Source organism: Dipodomys ordii, unplaced genomic scaffold (assembly GCF_000151885.1).
Source record: "Dipodomys ordii isolate 6190 unplaced genomic scaffold, Dord_2.0 Scaffold43, whole genome shotgun sequence".
NCBI lineage: Eukaryota > Metazoa > Chordata > Mammalia > Rodentia > Heteromyidae > Dipodomys > Dipodomys ordii.
This window is the reverse complement of record NW_012267259.1, coordinates 11008221-11027578: the sequence shown is the minus strand read 5'-3', so window position 1 is coordinate 11027578 and position 19358 is coordinate 11008221. Positions and strand designations below refer to the sequence as shown.

General features: G+C 34.0%; 1 protein-coding gene across 1 annotated transcript in view; it reads right to left on the bottom strand.

The window, feature by feature from the left end:
• Kiaa1468 (KIAA1468 ortholog) overlaps nucleotides 1–19358 on the bottom strand; it is an 81341-nt gene that overhangs the window by 49509 nt on the left and 12474 nt on the right. The window contains exons 2-9 of the mRNA XM_013018894.1: nucleotides 19145–19234; nucleotides 8809–8880; nucleotides 8647–8702; nucleotides 8428–8541; nucleotides 5123–5329; nucleotides 4933–5024; nucleotides 3887–4180; nucleotides 312–387 (exon numbers count right to left, since the gene is read on the bottom strand). Coding sequence (XP_012874348.1) covers nucleotides 312–387; nucleotides 3887–4180; nucleotides 4933–5024; nucleotides 5123–5329; nucleotides 8428–8541; nucleotides 8647–8702; nucleotides 8809–8880; nucleotides 19145–19234 — 1001 coding nt within the window. The remainder of the gene's footprint in view (nucleotides 1–311; nucleotides 388–3886; nucleotides 4181–4932; nucleotides 5025–5122; nucleotides 5330–8427; nucleotides 8542–8646; nucleotides 8703–8808; nucleotides 8881–19144; nucleotides 19235–19358) is intronic.

Genomic DNA, 19358 nt, shown 5'->3' with positions numbered 1-19358 from the left:
CCAATAAACAATGAGATTAAGAAGAGACACTTTAGTATTAATAAATATAATCCAAAAAAACCCCAGAATAATCAACTATTTTTTAAAATAAATTTAAAGTTTTAAGTGCTATTTTTTAAATTTTTTATTATTATAAAGGTGATGTACAGGCGGGTTACTGATATGTTCTATTTTTTTGAGCATTACTTAAAATTTTATAGATATTTATGGACTTTAAACAGACTTTCTATATCAGACTTCAATATGAGACACTAAGAAGAAAAATAATAGATACGGTTACAGAAACTATAAGAATATTTGGTGTTATTTACCTCTGATCCTAAACGACTATCTGCTGACATTCGACAAAAAGACAGTAATGCCTGGTGGAAAGCAGGAGACAATTTCCTAAACAAAAAGATGGGATGAAAAGGAACAGTATCAAAGAATCACCACTGACTGACACTGAAAAAGTAAATTGCATATTCTACCTCCCATTTCCGTATTAATCCTAACTCACAAATGTCAACTAGATATTTTAGCACCAGTGACTTAAAGAACACTTCACTAAGGAATTAATACAGGAGAAAAACATCAGTTGATATTATGTAAAACAAACAGCACTTGAAATATTAGTGAAAAAGTGGTAGGGAGGGTCAATGATAATATATCTGTAAAATCTATAATTGTGACTTTGTCTACCACCCATTCTTATGGTCCCAGAAAGGCTAGCAAAGACAGATATAAGCCTGATATAGTAGGATGAACTGAAGTTACATTGATAAATACACTATGATAAACTCTAATGTTAGAAACCCACGTAAAAGAAAAAAATTTTTTAAGATAAATGAAGAGGAGATGCATTCAACATTCCTGATATAATTTAAAAAATAGTTGGGGAGGGCAAGAAAAATATTAACCTAATTATATTGAATAAGTGGTAAAATCATCTTTATTTCTAAAATTCATAGGCTCCTGTCTATGAATTATATGCTATATGCTCAATCTGGAAAGAAAAGCTAACATTAAAAATTACAGAATAAAATTTCTTTAGAAGATACAAGGAACTGGAACCCATTGATTTTCCTGATTAGAGTGGCATGTCAAGGCTTGTATCTTTTTTCTTCTCCTTTTTGCCCATCCAACAAGGAGGGTCCAAAAGCCATCCACTTATCCAAGCTAGAAACCACAAATCAGCCTGTCTTTCTCCAAATAATCTCAACATGTAATTACCAGGCAAATCTGTTTCTTCAATTCATTCCCAATCCTCAATCATTTCTTATGTGGATTCCTCTACTATGTACTCTATCAATCAATTTTGTTACTTTCCAATTAACTCTACTTTGGAGGAACCTTTCAGAAAATGAGCTACCATCACATTCTAAATGAGATTTAATCTTCACTTAATTCTCCTTCAATTTTCATTTATTTCACTTGTATTCTTTACATAAACGTTACTGATTCTTCTTTGCTTCCCTCAACACAAGAGTTCTCTTGACATACACTGTTTTCAATGGGAAGTGGGAACACTTCCTCTCATACCTGCCTAGTTAACTTTTACTTGGGTCTTCAAATCTCAGAGTTGATGACAATTCTTCCATGAAACTATTCCTCTTTAGATAACTAGGTTAGGTGACTTGATTACATGTTCTCAGAACAACATTTATCCTGGCCTTAACTTTCTGAGAACCTCTCAACTAACTAGCCACAACATAGATATTTATAATTATATCTATGCACATTAGATTGAAAGGGAAATACATAAAGCACTAAGAACTGAAATTATATGTTGACATGAAAAAGCTCAATGAACATTCATTCCTTTTTTTTTTGTCGGTCGTGGGGCTTGAACACTGGGCCTGGGCGCTGTCCCTCAGCTCTTCAGCTCAAGGCGAGCCCTCTACCACTTGAGCTACAGCACCACTTCCGGTTTTCTGGTGGTTTATTGGAGATATGAGTCTCATGGTCTCTCTTGCCCGGGCTGGCTTTGAACCGTGATCCTCAGATCTCAGCCTCCTGAGTAGCTAGGATTACAGGCGTGAGCCACCAGGGCCCGGCTGAACATTCATTCCTTAAAGTATCTTTTCAAACTGGGCTGATTCTTCAGTACCACATAAGCAAAAAAAGCTGGAAGTGGTGCTCAAGTGGTAGAGCACTAGCCTTGAGCTGAAGAGCTGAGGGACAGTGCTCAACACCAGAGTTCAGGCCCCATGACCATAACAACAACAACAACAAAGTATCTTTTCAAACTGTAATCTGAAGGATTTAAAAATGCTTTGTTTTCTAAAGTAGAAAATATGATCATGTACTGTGAAAGCAGGGGTTATACCTTGGGGGAGGGACATACAAAGCAACAAAGAAATAATCTTATAATTGTGTTAGAAACAATCGCATGAAAGAAAAAACATTTGAATACATGTCTTAGGGTTCATTTCCCTAACATCAACTTATCTGACCTTTTCTGTTTGACTCAGACATATACTAGTTATTGCAAATAAAGGAAATCATGGGACCTATGTTTCTTTGGGCCTGGCTTACTTCACTTAATATAATTTTTTCCAAGTCTTTCCATTTCCTAACAAATGGTGCAATGTCATTCTTTCTGGTCATTCTTTCTGATGGAGGCATAGAATTCCATTGTGTATATATACCACATTTTCTTGATCCATTCATCTACTGAGGGGCATCTGGGTTGGTTCCATATGTTAGCTATGGTAAATAAGGCTACAATAAACATAGTCGTGCTGGTAGCTTTAGTGTGGTCTTGTTTGTGAACATTTGGGGAAATTGGTGGAGGGGAAGGGAAAAAAACAAATCGTTTAAACAGGGATACAGGTGGAACCATTGCAACAATGAGACATACAAGTTGTTATGTCGAAAAGAACTTTACAACTTTGGTGGGAGGGGGAGGAGGATTAGGTGCGGGGGAGGATTAGGTGGGGGGGCAGAGAGAGGATGGGATGGGAAGGGGAAACAAAGGAGGAGGCTACAATGCTTGATGAGAAATGTACTCATTGTCTTGCCCATGTAATTGTATCCCCTCTGTACAGTATTTTCACAATAAAAAAAAAGATAAAAAAAGAAAATATGATCATGAAGGGCAGAGACCATATATACATACATATGTATGTATTTATATCTATATTATCTATCTATCTATCTATCTATCTATCTATCTATCTATCTATCTATCTATTATCTATCTATCTATCTATCTTTCTGTATAAGCTCTGAGGTTCAAGCATTGTAACTCAATAAAAATTAAGGGAATATTGATAGAAGAGTAGTGATAAAAACAGGTAATAAGCAAAAGGTCTGGCAAAAAAACTATTTCCTTTCTTGGTTATGGCCAACTCTATAGCACTAAAATTTCTACTGAGTTTGATAATAATTGAATTTAAAAAAAAGCAAAAAGCAGTGAGTATCCAGCTATGAGGAGAAAAGCACAAGTAAAAGGATCACTATCAAGTGTGGCCCTGGTACAGAGAGCCTATCTTGAAATAATCAATGTAAAAGGGCTGACAGAGCTACTCAAATGACAGAGCCTACTGTCAAAGAAATACAAGGCACTAAGTTCAAACTTCAGTTCTACAATAAACGAGAAAAAACAAAACACTGATTAGAAGTGGTAACAGTACATAGTATCACATATTATTTATGGGCTTGAGTACTTGGCCAACTAACACTTAAGCCCAATAATCTAGATAATTTATCATTTATTCTTCTAATAAAATTTAATTTAGTAATTAAATTACTCATATTACATATACTTTGCTATACGTTGCGTTCCTGTCTGCGTAAAAGTTCATACACATAATCTACAAAAGCAGTTCAAGAACTGAAATTTTTCCATTTGACAATGGACTTAAGTATAAGATGTATTTCAAAATATGGGAAACATACTAACCTATTGGGTTTATCAAAATGAACGGCATTTTTACTTGATGGAGAAGAAGATGGAATTCCTTCTCTTTCTCTCCTGGGAAAAGAATCTGAGGAATTTTCTTTAGGAATAGTGGAATCAACTTCATCTGATACTGACAGATGGGCTTTCTGCTTTTTACCCTGGTCAGAACTATTTACAAGTGTACTCTGTCCACTGTCTGTAGAGTCTTTGGAACAAGGCTGATCCAAGGATGGTTGAACAGCATCACAAACTGCTGGTATGGCAAAGCGTTCATTTCTGAGGAAGTCCATTTCACTGCAAAATAAAAAGGAATTTTGAAAACCTTGACAATAGTAGCAACTTCATAGAAAATATTTCATATTAACAGCAAACTATAGGACAAATGATAAATTTTTTCTGCACAACCCACTGATGTTTCATTTACATAAAAGTATATCCATAAACAACTCAGCATTAAAAATGGCCAGATTAACCTACTTTTAATCAGTACTTACCTTTCTTCATACACAAAATAGGGATAATATCACTAACTCCAAGATTATAAGAATTAAATAAAACAATGAATGAGAGCCGGGCGCTGGTGGCTCACGCCTGTAATCCTACCTACTCAGGAGGCTGAGATCTGAGGATCTCGGTTCAAAGCCAGCCCGGGCAGGAGAGACCATGAGACTCCTATCTCCAATAAACCACCAGAAAACCGGAAGTGGCGCTGTAGCTCAAGTGGTAGAGGGCTCGCCTTGAGCTGAAGAGCTGAGGGACAGTGCCCAGGCCCAGAGTTCAAGCCCCATGACCGACAAAAAAAAATGAATGGGGAATGTGTAATACTAATATAAAAGTAGTTATTTTACTCTGACACAATTCAAGGTAAGTCAAAATACCTTACACTTCTTACTTCAAAAAACTAATAGATTATAAAATTACTGCATTAAATTTTACTATTTTAAATACAGAAAGCAGTTATCACACTTTCTATTAGAATTGTTACAATGTGAAAAATTATGCTTTACAACTTGCCAAGATTTTAGAAATGATAACCAAGGACTAACCTTTCAAGTCTTCTGATTTGCTCCATCAATGACCATTTCTCACTATTTAATAAGCTAATTTTATCTTCTAGTGTCTGTACTAGCAAGGAATTCTAAAATCAAAGTAAGAGAAAAACAGAAATTTAAGATCTCATTGTATGCTTCTGCATGAATATGTTTTGTGGACAGTCAGTTCGCTGGTGTTTCTCACCTCATCAGGCTGAGGGGTATTCAGGGTTGGAGGAAGAAGGCTACCTAGAACTGGTGTAAGAGCCTCTAGCTCATCTTCCTCTACTCCACTGGCCACATCAACAAGATCTTTCCCAGCCACTTGATGATTCCCGAAATCTCGATAAAGTTGTAATAAGTCTGGAGGTTTTGGAATATTTAATCCTACATCATCCCATAATTCAAAATCCTAAAAGATAAAAAATAATAACATAAAAATACCTTTATCTTGTATTTTTAAGTCATATTTTTATTGTTAACATAAAATGTTATGTTCTGCTCCAGAAAATACAATAAAACCACAATTTTGTTGTAATGTCAAGCTATATAATTCCAATTACACATAATACTTAAGTTTATGCTAAATATTCTATTGTCTATTATTATTCATAAATTCTTTTTTACTTTCTAGTAAAAAGGGTTGGTGGCTTAGAGGTTAATGTGTTCTACTTACAACTTTTTATTAAATCTATCAAAAATGTAAAAATCTTGGGCTGGGAATATAGCATCAGTGGTAGAGTATTCATCTTGTTTGTATAAGGCCCTAGATGAAATTCCTAGCACTGAAAATAGGCAAAGAAGAAACTAAAGTACATTCTTAACTTTATAACCTGGGTTAATTTCAAAGCTAACAAAACATGAAGACAAAAAATATATCAAAATTAAAAAGGTCTTCATTCATAATTTTTTACCTATTATTTAACCTATTATTTACAGGTTACAAGTAAACTTGCTAATGATATTTTGTTATTCATTGTAACAACCTACAAGTAATTTGTGTGGTCTCCTGGGGTTAGTAATCAGTTTAGTCAACATGTCTTCTCTCTGTTAATGTTTCCAATCTAATTTTCATGAGTGAAAATGCTTTTGGCCAAGTTTCAAAATCCAAATAGTGGCTTTTCTACTTTTAAAGCATTCTCTTTAATTCAATCTAACATAACTTCATTAAAACTACAAAAAGATAAAGTATTCTGTGGACAAAGATTTTTACAAAAACCTTTTGAAGTTCCTAAGTAATCAACTGCACTCAGAATCAACTATTTATACTTATTTATACTTAAAGAAAGATACAGCTGGGTTAAAATCTATCATCCTGTTCTTCTGTTAATGTGTCCTTCCTATTTTCCTCTTTCTGCAATCTTTCTGGATTCTCAAATATTTTAAAGTTTTCCCTATTCATTACTTAATTGCCCACTTTCAAAACATGATTAATGTAAACTATCATGCTAGCATAGTATAGTATTGTTAGGTAAATAGCAAATGATTTTGTCTTTTATGAAGAACATGTTTGGGACAGCTAATAATTAATAATTACTAGACATTTATACCTATAAGCCACATAATGACATTTTCGTCAGTGGCCCCCCAAAATTACATATCTAAATGTCATAGCCATGTGAGTCTGTGTAAGTACATTCTATGATGATATCTGCATACTGATCAAATTGCCTTATGACATACTTCTCAGAAAACTGTTAAGCAACACACAGTTGTGTTATATTTAATTTTTGTCAAATATATGATAATAACTGAGGAGATGAAGTGCTATATCCCTTAGAGCATTTCAATTTTTGCCAAGAGATCGATCCATGGGAGATATGCATCAATGAAATGACCTTCATTTAAAATCTCAAATATTAAAAACTGCTTTATGATTTTAAATATCCTATTTTCTCTCTTATGGGGAATCTAGATTTTTTTTTAATAAGAAAGGCACATGAACAAGAAGAGATTTTATACTTTATGAGGGGGGAACCAGAGGAGGTGGAAGAGGGAAAAGAGGGCAAGGGTGGAATAGAATGATCAAAGTCTGGTTGTGTGTGTGTGTGTGTGTGTGTGTATGTGTGTGTGTGTGTTTGCGCGTGTGTATGAACACAATGAAACCCATTTAAAAACATCTGTAAAAAAGTTAAAAGTTAAAAAAAATAGGTACCGCTTATCTAAAATCCATGCACTAGGGAAGTGAATGCAGGAGGATTACAAGTTGGAGACCAGCATGGTCTCCATAGCCAGTAGAAGGCTAGCATGGGCAACATACCAAGACTGTTTCAAATTAAAAAGGGGAAAAAAGAGGGAGGGAGGGAGGAGCTGGGGTGTGGAGCCTAGGAGGCTAGAGGCTAACAAAGAATAATGAATGAAGCATGGAAGAAGCAAATGTAATCACCAGACATTATATAAACGGTGCAAATATAACAATAAACCCTTTTGCACTTTGTATAATTCATATACTCTAATAAAACAATACTTTTAGAAAGAATAAATTAGAAATAAATGGAGTGATGGTCTCTTGGATCTGGGGGTGCAGCTTAGTAGTAAAGCACCTGCCCTGCCTAGTACATACAAGTCATGCGCAATACAAGCTCAATCTCTAGCATCACATAAAAAGTAAATAAAAAGTGACTTCTTGATTTGCATACAATATATACTCTGGCATTATTCTTCAAAAGTATAAGACTGAACTAGAGCAGTAATTTACCAAAAATTTCTAGAATTGAGAGATGATATCAAAACTAGCCACTATTTCTTTGTGTACAAGATTTTTAACAGAATAATCTTTTACTTAATATTAAATAATATTTTTACTTATTACCTATTCAGAATGATTGTGTTGTTTTCATTCAAAATATTTTCCAATTATTGTATCAACTTACAATATACATCTGTTATTGGTGGTACTGGAGTTTTGAAGTCAGGGCTCTAAACTTGCTAGGCAGGTGCTCCTACTACATAAGTTCTACCTCTAGCCCCTTTCTGGTCTGGTTATTTCTGAGATAGGGTGTTGTTTTTGGTCTGAGATGGCCTGGAATGTGATCCTCTTATTTATGCATCCTGCTTTATCTGGACCGACCAGAAGAATGGTACTAAGTCCACCACCTATTGGTTGAGATGAGGGGTCTTGTAAACTTTTTGCCTAGGCTGGCTTTAATATTGATTCTCCCAATCTGTCCCCTCAGTAGCTGTGACTGTAGGCATGAAACTACTAGCACCCAAAGACTGAGTAAATATTTTACAGTTAAAAAAATGCAGACTCCATGAAAACATGCAAATGTGTTTTAAGTAGGAAGTCGTAAAAAGCTACCTGGAAAGAATAAAAAAGTCTTTATATGTAGAAAGCTTAAAAATCAGCAAAAGTCTATATGCCAGTGGAATATACTGAGTAAACTGGGATTGTTTTGGTAACAAGCCTTATATAATTTTACTATAAGTACAACAAAAAACAATGCAACGAAATAATAAAGTAAATGATAAGTTAGAAAGGAAATCAATCTTTTTTTAAAGTGACTTTACCTGGTCATCGTTTTCATCTGAAAATGTTATTGATGTAAGCTTGTAGTTATTCTTCAATAAAAATTCATTGACTAAGAAGTTTAGAGCTCTCTTTTCAAGAGGTTTGATTGGCTCCTGTAAGCAAAATAAAAGACAGATGAACAAACTGTAAATTTCCTCATTCAATATTTGTGCTAAGGATCTATATGAAAGATACTTTTAGATCTATCACTGACCCACCTGAATTTCAGGACTTGATTTGTAATTTTTTCGTTCCTGTAAAGGAACTTCATGTTCTGGTGAAAGAAAATATAATGTTTTATTATTTTACCTTTAAAAATATCCTAGCTACTTCTACATAGTCAAAGTAAAAAAGTCTCAGAAAAGTTTTGTGTATACCACCTGCAGCCTTTGTCAGGTTGGCTCGGAGGGCCTGAATGGTCTCCTTGGCTTTCCGTAGTTCAAACTCCAGGACTGGACAGGGATTTGGAATAAACACACACAGGCATCCAACCAAGAAAAGGGAAACAAAAATAAAAAATAAAATAAAAAGCAAAGATGGGTATGAAAAAAAATACAATTTGTATTGAAAACAGAAAGCATGCAATCTTTATGAAACTTGTGAACGCATGCAGCAGAGTTGATTTGCAAGCAAACTGGTGAATGTTTTCCATAGTTTTAGCAGAATTAAGGGACTATTAGTAAATGTTCTAGCTGTCTGACAAGGAATAGCTCTATTTAAAAATAAAATGTACAGCATATTTTCATTTAGGTAATGGTAAAATCTTATAATCTCTAAGACTGTTTCACTCAGTCTAGGTAAAAAAAATGAAATGTTTTAAGGCAAAATAATTTTAGAGGAAAAATTAAAAATTAGATGAAATTTATCCTTAAATAAATATCATTAGGATTTTTCCAAAAAGTTTTTAAAATGCAGTCTAGAACAATATTCTAATATCAACATGTAATAACATCAGTGAACAGATTCTTTTTGTTAAGATGTTAAAGAAATATAGACTAAATACTTGACTAACAGTAAGATGCCTATACATCTTCCTACAAACAAATATATTTTCTGAAAATAAGCATAGTTATGTTAAACACCTCGAAAATTCTAAGTATTTTGGTTGGCCTTTGGTGGCTCATGTCTACACAGGAGACTGAGATCTGAGGATCAGGGTTGGAAGCCAGCCTGGACAGGAAAAGTCCTTGAGATTCTTACCTTCAATTAATCACCAAAAGAGCTAGAGAGTTGTGGCTCAAGTGGTAGAACAAAAAAGCTAAAGGACAGCACCCAGATGCTGAGTTTAAGCCCCAGGATTGGCACCAAAAAATAAAAATTAAAAATAGGGTTTTAATTAACTTTTTACTTAAATAAAAAGTAAAGTATCTCTTTTAATTTCTAGCTGGGATAATTCCTAAAGCAAGTGATTATGTTCATTTAAACTCTAAAATGATTATGCATAGTTATCTAAGGATATCAAGTACAATTAAGGAATTCCAAAGATTCTGATAGATCTTCAAATAGATTTATTCATGTTAGAATGGATTAATGAAACTAAAAGATTTCTATTACCATAATATGATCATAAAATAAAAAGGAACACAAGATTTTTCTTGTGTTCTTACTAAGCTCTTTAAAATGTTTTGTTATGACTAAAGTTTCAACACATATGTTTGGTTTTTTTTTAACTTTATAAATATTAGGCTAAAAAAGCAACTTAGATTTGAGGGAAAAAACATTTAAGTAAATCTCTGGAAAAATGAAGTAAACTTTGTCACAATTGAATATTAAAAAGACAATAGTTAATAGTTCTGTATTAAACTTAGGGGATTTAAGGTTTCATTTTAAAGATTGATTTTTTTTTTTTCCTGGTTGACTAGTAAAAAGAAAAAAGATTACATGAGATGTGGTCAGAGATGACAAACCTATAAAAATATATGGAAAAATCAGAATTCACTCAGTTTGCATATGTTTGATAAAAACTTGAGATGTAGTTACATCTAGTATAAGATGGCCAATTATTTGGATGCACAGAATTTAACTGCAGCAAAGATGGAAGCACAACAAAAAAATCAGATGACACTATGTTATTGTATGCTTTTTGGTAGCCAGCAATGCTGATCTGCAAACATTTCTGTGCAACAAAGGTAAGACGTTTCCCCTACAGCTTACATTTCTAGAAACTTAGTGCTAAGACTAAATACACATTAAAGTATGTTTGTTCACTTTCTAAATTTAGGTAACTGATTTTGGTTTAAAAATATCTAATGGTACTGTATCTTAAGTAAAAGTGTACATATTATGCTTTCAGTATCACTAAAAATTTACTTAGATGTATTACAGAACAATTGCAGATCAGAAATGCCCTATACCAGAATGACAGAAATGTGAAAAAACAAAAACAAAAACAAGGGGAAAATTTGGTTAAAACACAAATTGGTAAAAACTCAAATTAAATTAGTGAAAAGTTGTGACCAAGAGCAAAACACTGATGATTAAGGCACAGAAAGCCAGAAAAACCCATGTCAGACGGCAAGAATATAGTATATTTTTATACACATCTCCACATATATAGCCAAATGTCATCAGGAACTACCAATGTTTTGAAAAGACAGTTTCAATCAAAATGAATTCACTCTGCTGCATGTTTCTTACAGTACAGTATACATTGTAGTTGTTAAAAGACAAGTATATATTTGAGGCTATGGCACATCTCTACAAAGGCACAGTATAATCAAGTAATTGCAATTGTGAGAAAATTTAATAAGAAAGGCTCTTCATAGCAGTGCTAATATATATATATATATATAAATATATGAATATATATATATATATATAAATCTGTCCTTAGTAAAAGAATGAATTAGAGCTCAAATTTCCAAGTATTTTTAAATATCAGAATTCTTATTAAAAATTTGAGAATAAGTGTTTATAAAAAATACTGCAGAAACTAACAACCAACCTGCTCACTCTAGTTGGCCAACCCAGATGAATGTATTCTTACTGGAATTAAAGTAATAGCTACAAGCATGTGGGTACATATTAATATTGCATGATACAATTTTACCAAAACAATTAATGACTGAGCCAGTATAAGCATGTTTAAATTAGTTGAAATAATTATTTCTCACCCTAATACTAGTAGCAGACCAGAGGTTTTTTGTTTGTTTGTTTTTTGGTTAGTCATGGGGCTTGAACTCTGGGCCTGGGCGCTGTCCCTGAGCTCTTCAGCTCAAGGCTAGCACTTTACCACTTGAGTCATAGCACCACTTCCAGTTTTCTGGTGGTTTATTGGCTATGAGTCTCATGGACTTTTCTGCCTGGATTGACTTTTCACTGTGATCCTCAGATCTCAGCCTCCTAAGTAGGTAGGATTACAAGTATGAGCCACTGGCACCTGGCAGGTTAGAGTTATTAAAGGTTATGATTTCTGTTGGTGTGGTAGTGCATGCCTGTAATCCCATTACTCAAGAGACTGGGGCAGAACTTCAAATTCTAGGACAGGTTACATGGTGATTTCTTGTTTCAAACAATAACAATATATCTATATTTATAACTATATGTATCTCTATTTTTATAAATACAAAGGTCCTGCCTTCATGACTTTGGAGGTGAGCAAATGAAGTCAGAAATAATTTTTGATGGTCCTGACTATATTTAGTACTATATTTATCTTGAAATATTTGATAAAAGCAGTTCATTTTGACATGAAACACAAAAATATTTAGAAGATATTTTCCGTAACATTTGTCAAGAAGTTTTTCATTCCCATTCAAAAGTTCAGATCAACAGTTCCATTTGTCTTCTTTCAGATGAGAATTTCCTGGATATTTTTTTTTGTACTACAAGGTAATTTGAAGGAACAATTTTATACTTTTTTTTGGGGGGGGAAGGGGGTCCGGTTGTGGGGCCTGGGTGCTGTCCCTCAGCTCTTCAGCTCAAGGCTAGCGCTCTACCATTTGAGCTACAGCATCTTGTCTGGCTTTTTTTCTTTTTGCTTATGTGGTACTGAGGAATCAAACCCAAAGCCTCATGCATGCAAGGCAAGCACTCTACCACTTAGCCACCTTCCCACCCCCCAATTTTATACTTTCAATATTTGTTTTACTTAATTATCCTAGGAATAGTTCTAGAACAAGGAAAAATTCTATGTTTTCTTAAGATTCCAAGTTAGAATAAAAATTTGTTTCCAACATAAGGCAAGAACGTAGTACTTTACCTTGCAACTGGATTTACAAGGATCCTCTAAAGTGGACTTTAGAAACACCTAGTTCTGTGAGGTATGACTTAGAGAATGATAAGTGCATCAAAGCTAGATGCAATCCCATAATTAGTAGGCTGCATTTTCTTCATTCATTTAATGAGATATTGGTACAGGGAAGCATCTTCTATTCCCCCAGCCTTTAAAGAAACATTTCTTAGATGGTGGCTCACGCCTGTAATCCTAGATGAGATCTGAGGATTGTGGTTCAAAGCCAGCCTGGGCAGGAAACTCCCTGAGATTCTTATCTACAATAAACTTCTCAAAAAAGCCAGAAGTGGTGCTGTGGCTCAAGTGGTAGAGCACTTGCCTTGAGCAAGAAGTTTGGGACAGCACCCAGGCCCAGAGTTCAAGCCTTAGGAATGGCAAAAAAAAAAAGGAAAGAAAAGAAAAAAGCAAGCAAGCAAGCAAAAAGAAAAAACAAAGTTTCTTTCAATTACTGGTCTCCTGCTTAGGTTCCTCTGTCACTCATCTCAAACTTGGTGTTTCTCAGGGTATCATCTTTGGCCCTTTTCTCAGTCTACTTAACTACCTAGATAGATGATACTCCTTTGCTTTTAAATATTACAAGTACTCTGAAGGCTCAAAATTTTAAATCCTCTTCTCCAAGACACAGATCTACCAGATTATTTCTTAGGCATGTCCACTTAAATGTTTTTGAAATCCTGAATTTGATATTATCTAAATAAATTTCATCATCTTCCTCTCTAATCTATTCTTTCCCTTGCAGTCTCTGTCCATTAAAGGTATTAGTATGTACTCAGCAGACAAACCAAGGAAACCTCAAGACTATTTCTTTCTTACCCTTCCTCCTATTAAATGTCTAAACCATACTGAATCTAAGCCTTTAATATCCTCAAGCAACTGTCTCTGTACTTGCTCATACTTTAGACCTTTATGTTATGGAATCATAAATTACTAAATAAACATATAATCATATTGAAGATTGAAAAATCCTACAGAAAAGCATGAATTTCTAAACTTATATAACCATAAAATTCTTATTTTCCCCACTTTCATTGCTCCTTTACGCAACTAACATTGTTATGAACTTTAAGAAATATTAAAGAAAATGAGAAATCCACAAAAAATTAATGAATATAAACATCCACTACAATAATATATACCTCCTTCCCTTAACCCTATCTTAGTTTCATGGTAACAAATGCAGATAAATCTATTTGAAAATACTTCCTTTTATTCAGCCTTGTTGGAGCATCCTATTTTAATTGTTATACAAAATTATAAAATAGGATTTAGATAAGGCTTGATACAAGGAAATAAAAAGTTACTGCTAATAGAGAAAGGAAGATGTATCTGTAACAGAGGAGGAATATATAAGAGATATAGTAGTAAAAAAAGAAATCCTAAGGTAGCTGGATCTGCATACTGCCAGGCCCTTACCTAAAGTATTTGAGGGATACAGATGCTACTTCTTCCTCAGAGGATTGGGGCAGATTATCCTGCAGGTAAAAGTCTGAAGGCCATTTTAGAATGTTTACTGTATCATGTCAGCATCATAAAGGTTACATAGGGTTGTGCTATTGACTGTTATTCCTAGAACATCATAAGACCCGGAATGTAGAGTAAGTGTTCAACAATATTTACTTAGTGGGCAATGTTTCCAATACTTCGGAAACATCAACTGATCATGCCAGTATTTAATAGTAGTAGATGGATGGATCAAGAAAATGTGGTGTGTATATATATATACATCTATCTATCTATCTATCTATCTATCTATCTATCTATCTATCTATCTATCTATCTATCTATCTATAAATTCTATGCTTCCATCAGAAAGAATGACACCACTCCATTTGTTAGGAAATGGAAAGACCTGGAAAAAAATCACATTTAGTGAAGTAAGTCAGATGCAAAGAAATATAGGTCCTATGGTTTCCCTTATTTGCAATAATAATTAGTATATGTCTAGGATAATCTTATCAGATGAGCACAAAAGCTCAAAAGCTATGTACACATGACCATATAAGATGATGCTAAGCGAAATGAACCCCAACATATGGACACAAGAGGTTTTACTTTGTTGTTGTTGTTTTTAATGTACTATGTAATTTTTTTGTTTCTTCTTTTTTTTTTTTTGTCGGTCATGGAGCTTGAACTCTGGGCCTGAGCACAGTCCCTCAGCTCTTCAGCTCAAGGCTATTGCTCTACCACTTGAGCTACAATGCCATTCCCAGTTTTCTGGTGGTTTATTGGAGATAAGAGTTTCACGGATTTTCCTGCCCGGGCTGGCTTTGAACTGTGATCCTAAGATCTCAGCCTCCTGAGTAGCTAGGATTACAGGCATGAGCCACCGGTGCCCGGCTTTTTGTTTGTTTGTTGCTTTTGTATGTTCTTCCTCCTACGGTATGTCCCTGTTGTCACTGTATTGATTTTGATACCTTGCATGTTGTATATATATTTATCTAATTTGGGGAGGGGAAGGGGAATAACAAAATGCTGAAACAAGGACAGAGAATGACCCATTGCAACAATGATACTCAGAAGACACTATGTTGGAAATGAACTTTACAACTTTGGGGAGGGGAGGAGTGGAAGAGATGGGGAGGTAAGGGATAGTAGGAGAAAAGCAAAGGAAGGGTAACAATGCTCAAGAAATGTACTCATGATCTTACTGATATAATTGTAAGCTCTCTGTACAGCCATCTTTACAAGAAACTTAAAAAAGAAAGAAAAAAAAAACTGTAGTTTTCCCTACAAGTTCAAAAGTACAATTGTTATGCTTCTCTAAATCTCAGCACAGAACTGTGTCATTTAGAGCAGTTACACACTAGCAGAAGGTGATACTAGAATGTCAGTCAGGAATTCTGATGGTAAAAGATTGATCTTCTAAACCTGAAACAGGGGTATTGGTAACTCTAAAATTAACAAGGAGTCTGTCAGCATTTTCAAACCAGTGGACATATCTGTGTTATAATATACAGATAAGTTTCTGAACTAATTTATTTAGGGCAAAAACTACTTCTATATCTACTAACATAGTACTTAATATATAGCAACACTCAAAATGCATAAATTAAATTATAGTAATTCAAATGTTTGAAACATGGATGTCTTGATACTTTTAAAAAATCTTGGGCTTTTTACTAACGAAAAATAAAATCCATTTAAGGTGTTTTGGGCATCTTAAATTTCTACTTAAATCATTTATGTGACCATACATACTTCATAAGAAAAGTAAATTGAATGCAGAAAATACCAAGATATAAAACTTTTAAAAATTTTACTTTTTTGAGAAGAAAATGGGTAAGTTGAGGGTTTTTTTTGCCCATACTAGGGTCTGAACTTAGGGCTTTATACTTACTTGGCTGGTATGCTACCGTTTGGACTTTGCCTACCATTGAACTACGCTGCAGCCTTCTAGATTTCAGTCTCCTGACTAGCTATAATTACAGGCAAGAGTCATACCAGTGAGTAGCTTAAGTTTTATTTGAGAAAGACAGGACTCTTCTCCCATGATTTTCCAGTGCTCAGGGGTACAACCTATTCCTAAAGGACATATTATGGGTTCTGAATTAAACAAAACAAAAAACCCAAAAGCAATACTAAGTAATAAAAGAGTAGCACCAGAAAATCTCACTGCTCATGCTAGTGGCAAATTTCCCAGGTTTAGTAAGTCTCAGTTTTCTAAATTATTAAATAAGAATGATCTATTTTGTAGGACTGTTAACAAAATTTAAAATTTTATATAAAGCACAGAGCGAAGTACCTGACATAGAGTAGGAACTCTCTTACCTACATTATCCATAAACTTAGAGACATTTATATATGATCCAATGTCAGATAACAAGATGCACTCAATTATCAGTCTTTTGATAAGGATTTTAATTACTATGAATGGTTAACACATCCTTTGGGAAATGGGAGTTTCAGTAAATTGAAATTTTTAGTAAAGCCTCATCCATATTCACACATTTGATTTAAATAACAACACAAGAGCACCAAAAGATTGAAAGCTATTCTCTTAGTATACTGTATCTTTGTTTTCTAGGGAAGATATATTTATATATGAATACAGTGTAGTAATTAAAAGTCACAAAGTATTTTCAAATGTAGAGGTATGATATTTTCTTTAGATTCTCACATTAAAAATGTAAAGTAAAAATGATCACATTTAATACATTTCACTCTTAGCTGAATATATTTGTGAAGTATCCAGATAACTCAAAATAATAGAAAATTATACAGGGAATTAAAGCATTATATATATAGTATGAGTCAAAGGAACTATCCTATTATTTCTACCTATGTGGCCATCAATAGATTATGAATATTTTGCTCTTACATGCATAAAACTAATTAGAATCATGAAAACAGCTAGGAAGAATAACAAAGAACATTTCAATTTGACTCAACCTAAAATATGTTTCAAAAGATTAAACAAAATAATCATATGACCAATTTCTGGATAGGAGCAAAATGTATCAATATGTACAGAAAAAGAACATGTCAAATTTTAAGTAAATATACACATATGTATATATATAGACTAAATACTATACATTTAACAAAAATATCTACTATCTGATTACATATGCTACTTTACAGGTAATACAATTTTACAAGTGACATATAGGATAAATTAATCTTAACATTAAATACTTTTATACTTGATTTGCTTTTAGATATTTCTGATATGATTTACTGTTTTGATATACTTGTCAATAAATGATCTAATACAAGGAGCTTCATTAAATTCAGTGATGTCCTTGTTAAATTGATATTACTGTTGTTTTATATGCTGAATTCTCTCTAAGCTTCTGTGGAATTACTAATAGTTTTTGTTTTAACTCATGCAACACTGAGGTTTTAAATATTCAATCTCTCATCTCAAGCAAGGAATGAACATCATTTATGGGAATGTTATTTTTAATTAGGTCAAACCTAATCCTCATGCCAAGAGGTAGCATATGGTGCAGTCAACTGTGGACTCTGTTGCTAGGCTATCTTGATTTGAATCCTGGCTCTGCTACTGAAGTCTTATATAATCTCTCAGTTACCTGGGAAAGGAAAGATAATAGTAATTCTGTCATCAATGAGTTAATATACACTGTTAGGGGCAAGTGCTACATACAAATTTGTATATACTTTTATCCATAATGACCATAACAGGGAAGTATTTGGTAGGTTGTTTTTATGTCAGTCATGGGCCTGAACTCTGGGCCTGGGCACCGTCCCTCAGCTCTTCAGCTCAAGGCTAGCGTTCTACCACTTGAGCCACAGCACCACTTCCAGCTTATGTGGTGATGAGGAATAGAACCCAGGGCCTCATGCATGCAAGGCAAGCACTCTACCACTGAGTCACTTTCCCAGCCTCCTTTGGTAGGTTTTTAACAAACTTGTTGTAATAAATTTTAAAAAATTCTATAGATTTAGTGAATAGATGAATCTCCACTAAGGGCATGCTCTGACGTTATACTACCCTCCCAGGCTCTATCTGTGGTCTATTGCAGGGTTCCTTTTGGTAACTTTTCTATTTCAGTGAAGTGTGCACAGTCCAATTGACTGTTTTATTTTTCCATCTCTCTCAGAGTCAAAGTCTTCCAAAAAGTAGTTTCTGCAATACAATCAACATTGTCTTTAATGGCAAAGAGCAACTGAGATAGTAGATATTCACACTAGAGAGCCAGTGCTTTTATACTGGCAAATTCCAACATGAAAGCCCCAACTCCCTGCTTCAGCAGACTCCCAATGGGCTCAATTGGCATAGGCAGAATATAGAGTACAAATTGGTCCTCTGAAGTCCCTATAGATCCAATGATAACATCTACAAGGCAGGGCTGTGAAGGAAAGGGTGGAGTAAAGAAGGGGAAAGAAGACTGGAATGAAAAACTAAACAATTAGAAAAGATGTCCTTGTTGGCATGGACAGGTTCCTGGAAAGGCTTATTGTAACAGCACGAACCTTCTATTTTCTGAATCATAAGAAAGAAACTTTCTAGAAATCTGTGTGTCTAGGGAGTACAGGGAACTCAAGGCCAACTTTCATTTACCAACCACAATGCAGCTATTTTAACCAACTTTTAACAATCAATAGTTACAGTGATACACAATATCATAATAACCCTGACTTGTAAGACAAAAGGATTAAGGCAAATGAGGCTAAGGTCCAATAACTGGACTACACAATGGCTAACTTAAGCCTGTTTTTCACCAGTTTTACAACTACTTGGTTGTAAATTGCTAGCTACAAGGAAAACTCAGCAAATTGGAGGTATATAAATACCAAAACTCTCAGCACAACTCTCAGAACAACTTCTCAAACAGGAAGCTGGAGAATCCTAAAACCTAATTAGTAATTAGTAACAGGAAGTTAATAACACAACTTCGTATAATAATTATATTCATTATAGTAACATACCATATTGTAGAAGGAAGAGAATTCTTCAAGCCTTTTTAATATTTCTGGAAAGTCAAAGAATCCAAGTCTATGTTTACAATCTTACTCACCTGCTACTCTCTCATCCGTTTCTCTGTTACCATCATCTGAATATCTTGCAAAGTCTAAAGAATCAAGAGTACTTATGCTTCCAGCTCGATCTATAATAAACAGAAAAGTAAAATGGTTAATGTATAGATTTTTACTTAGTTGTCAAGTAAGGGATAGAATTTAAGATAAGCACCTATGAATAAGAACATGACTTTTTTTTTGGGGGGGGGGTCC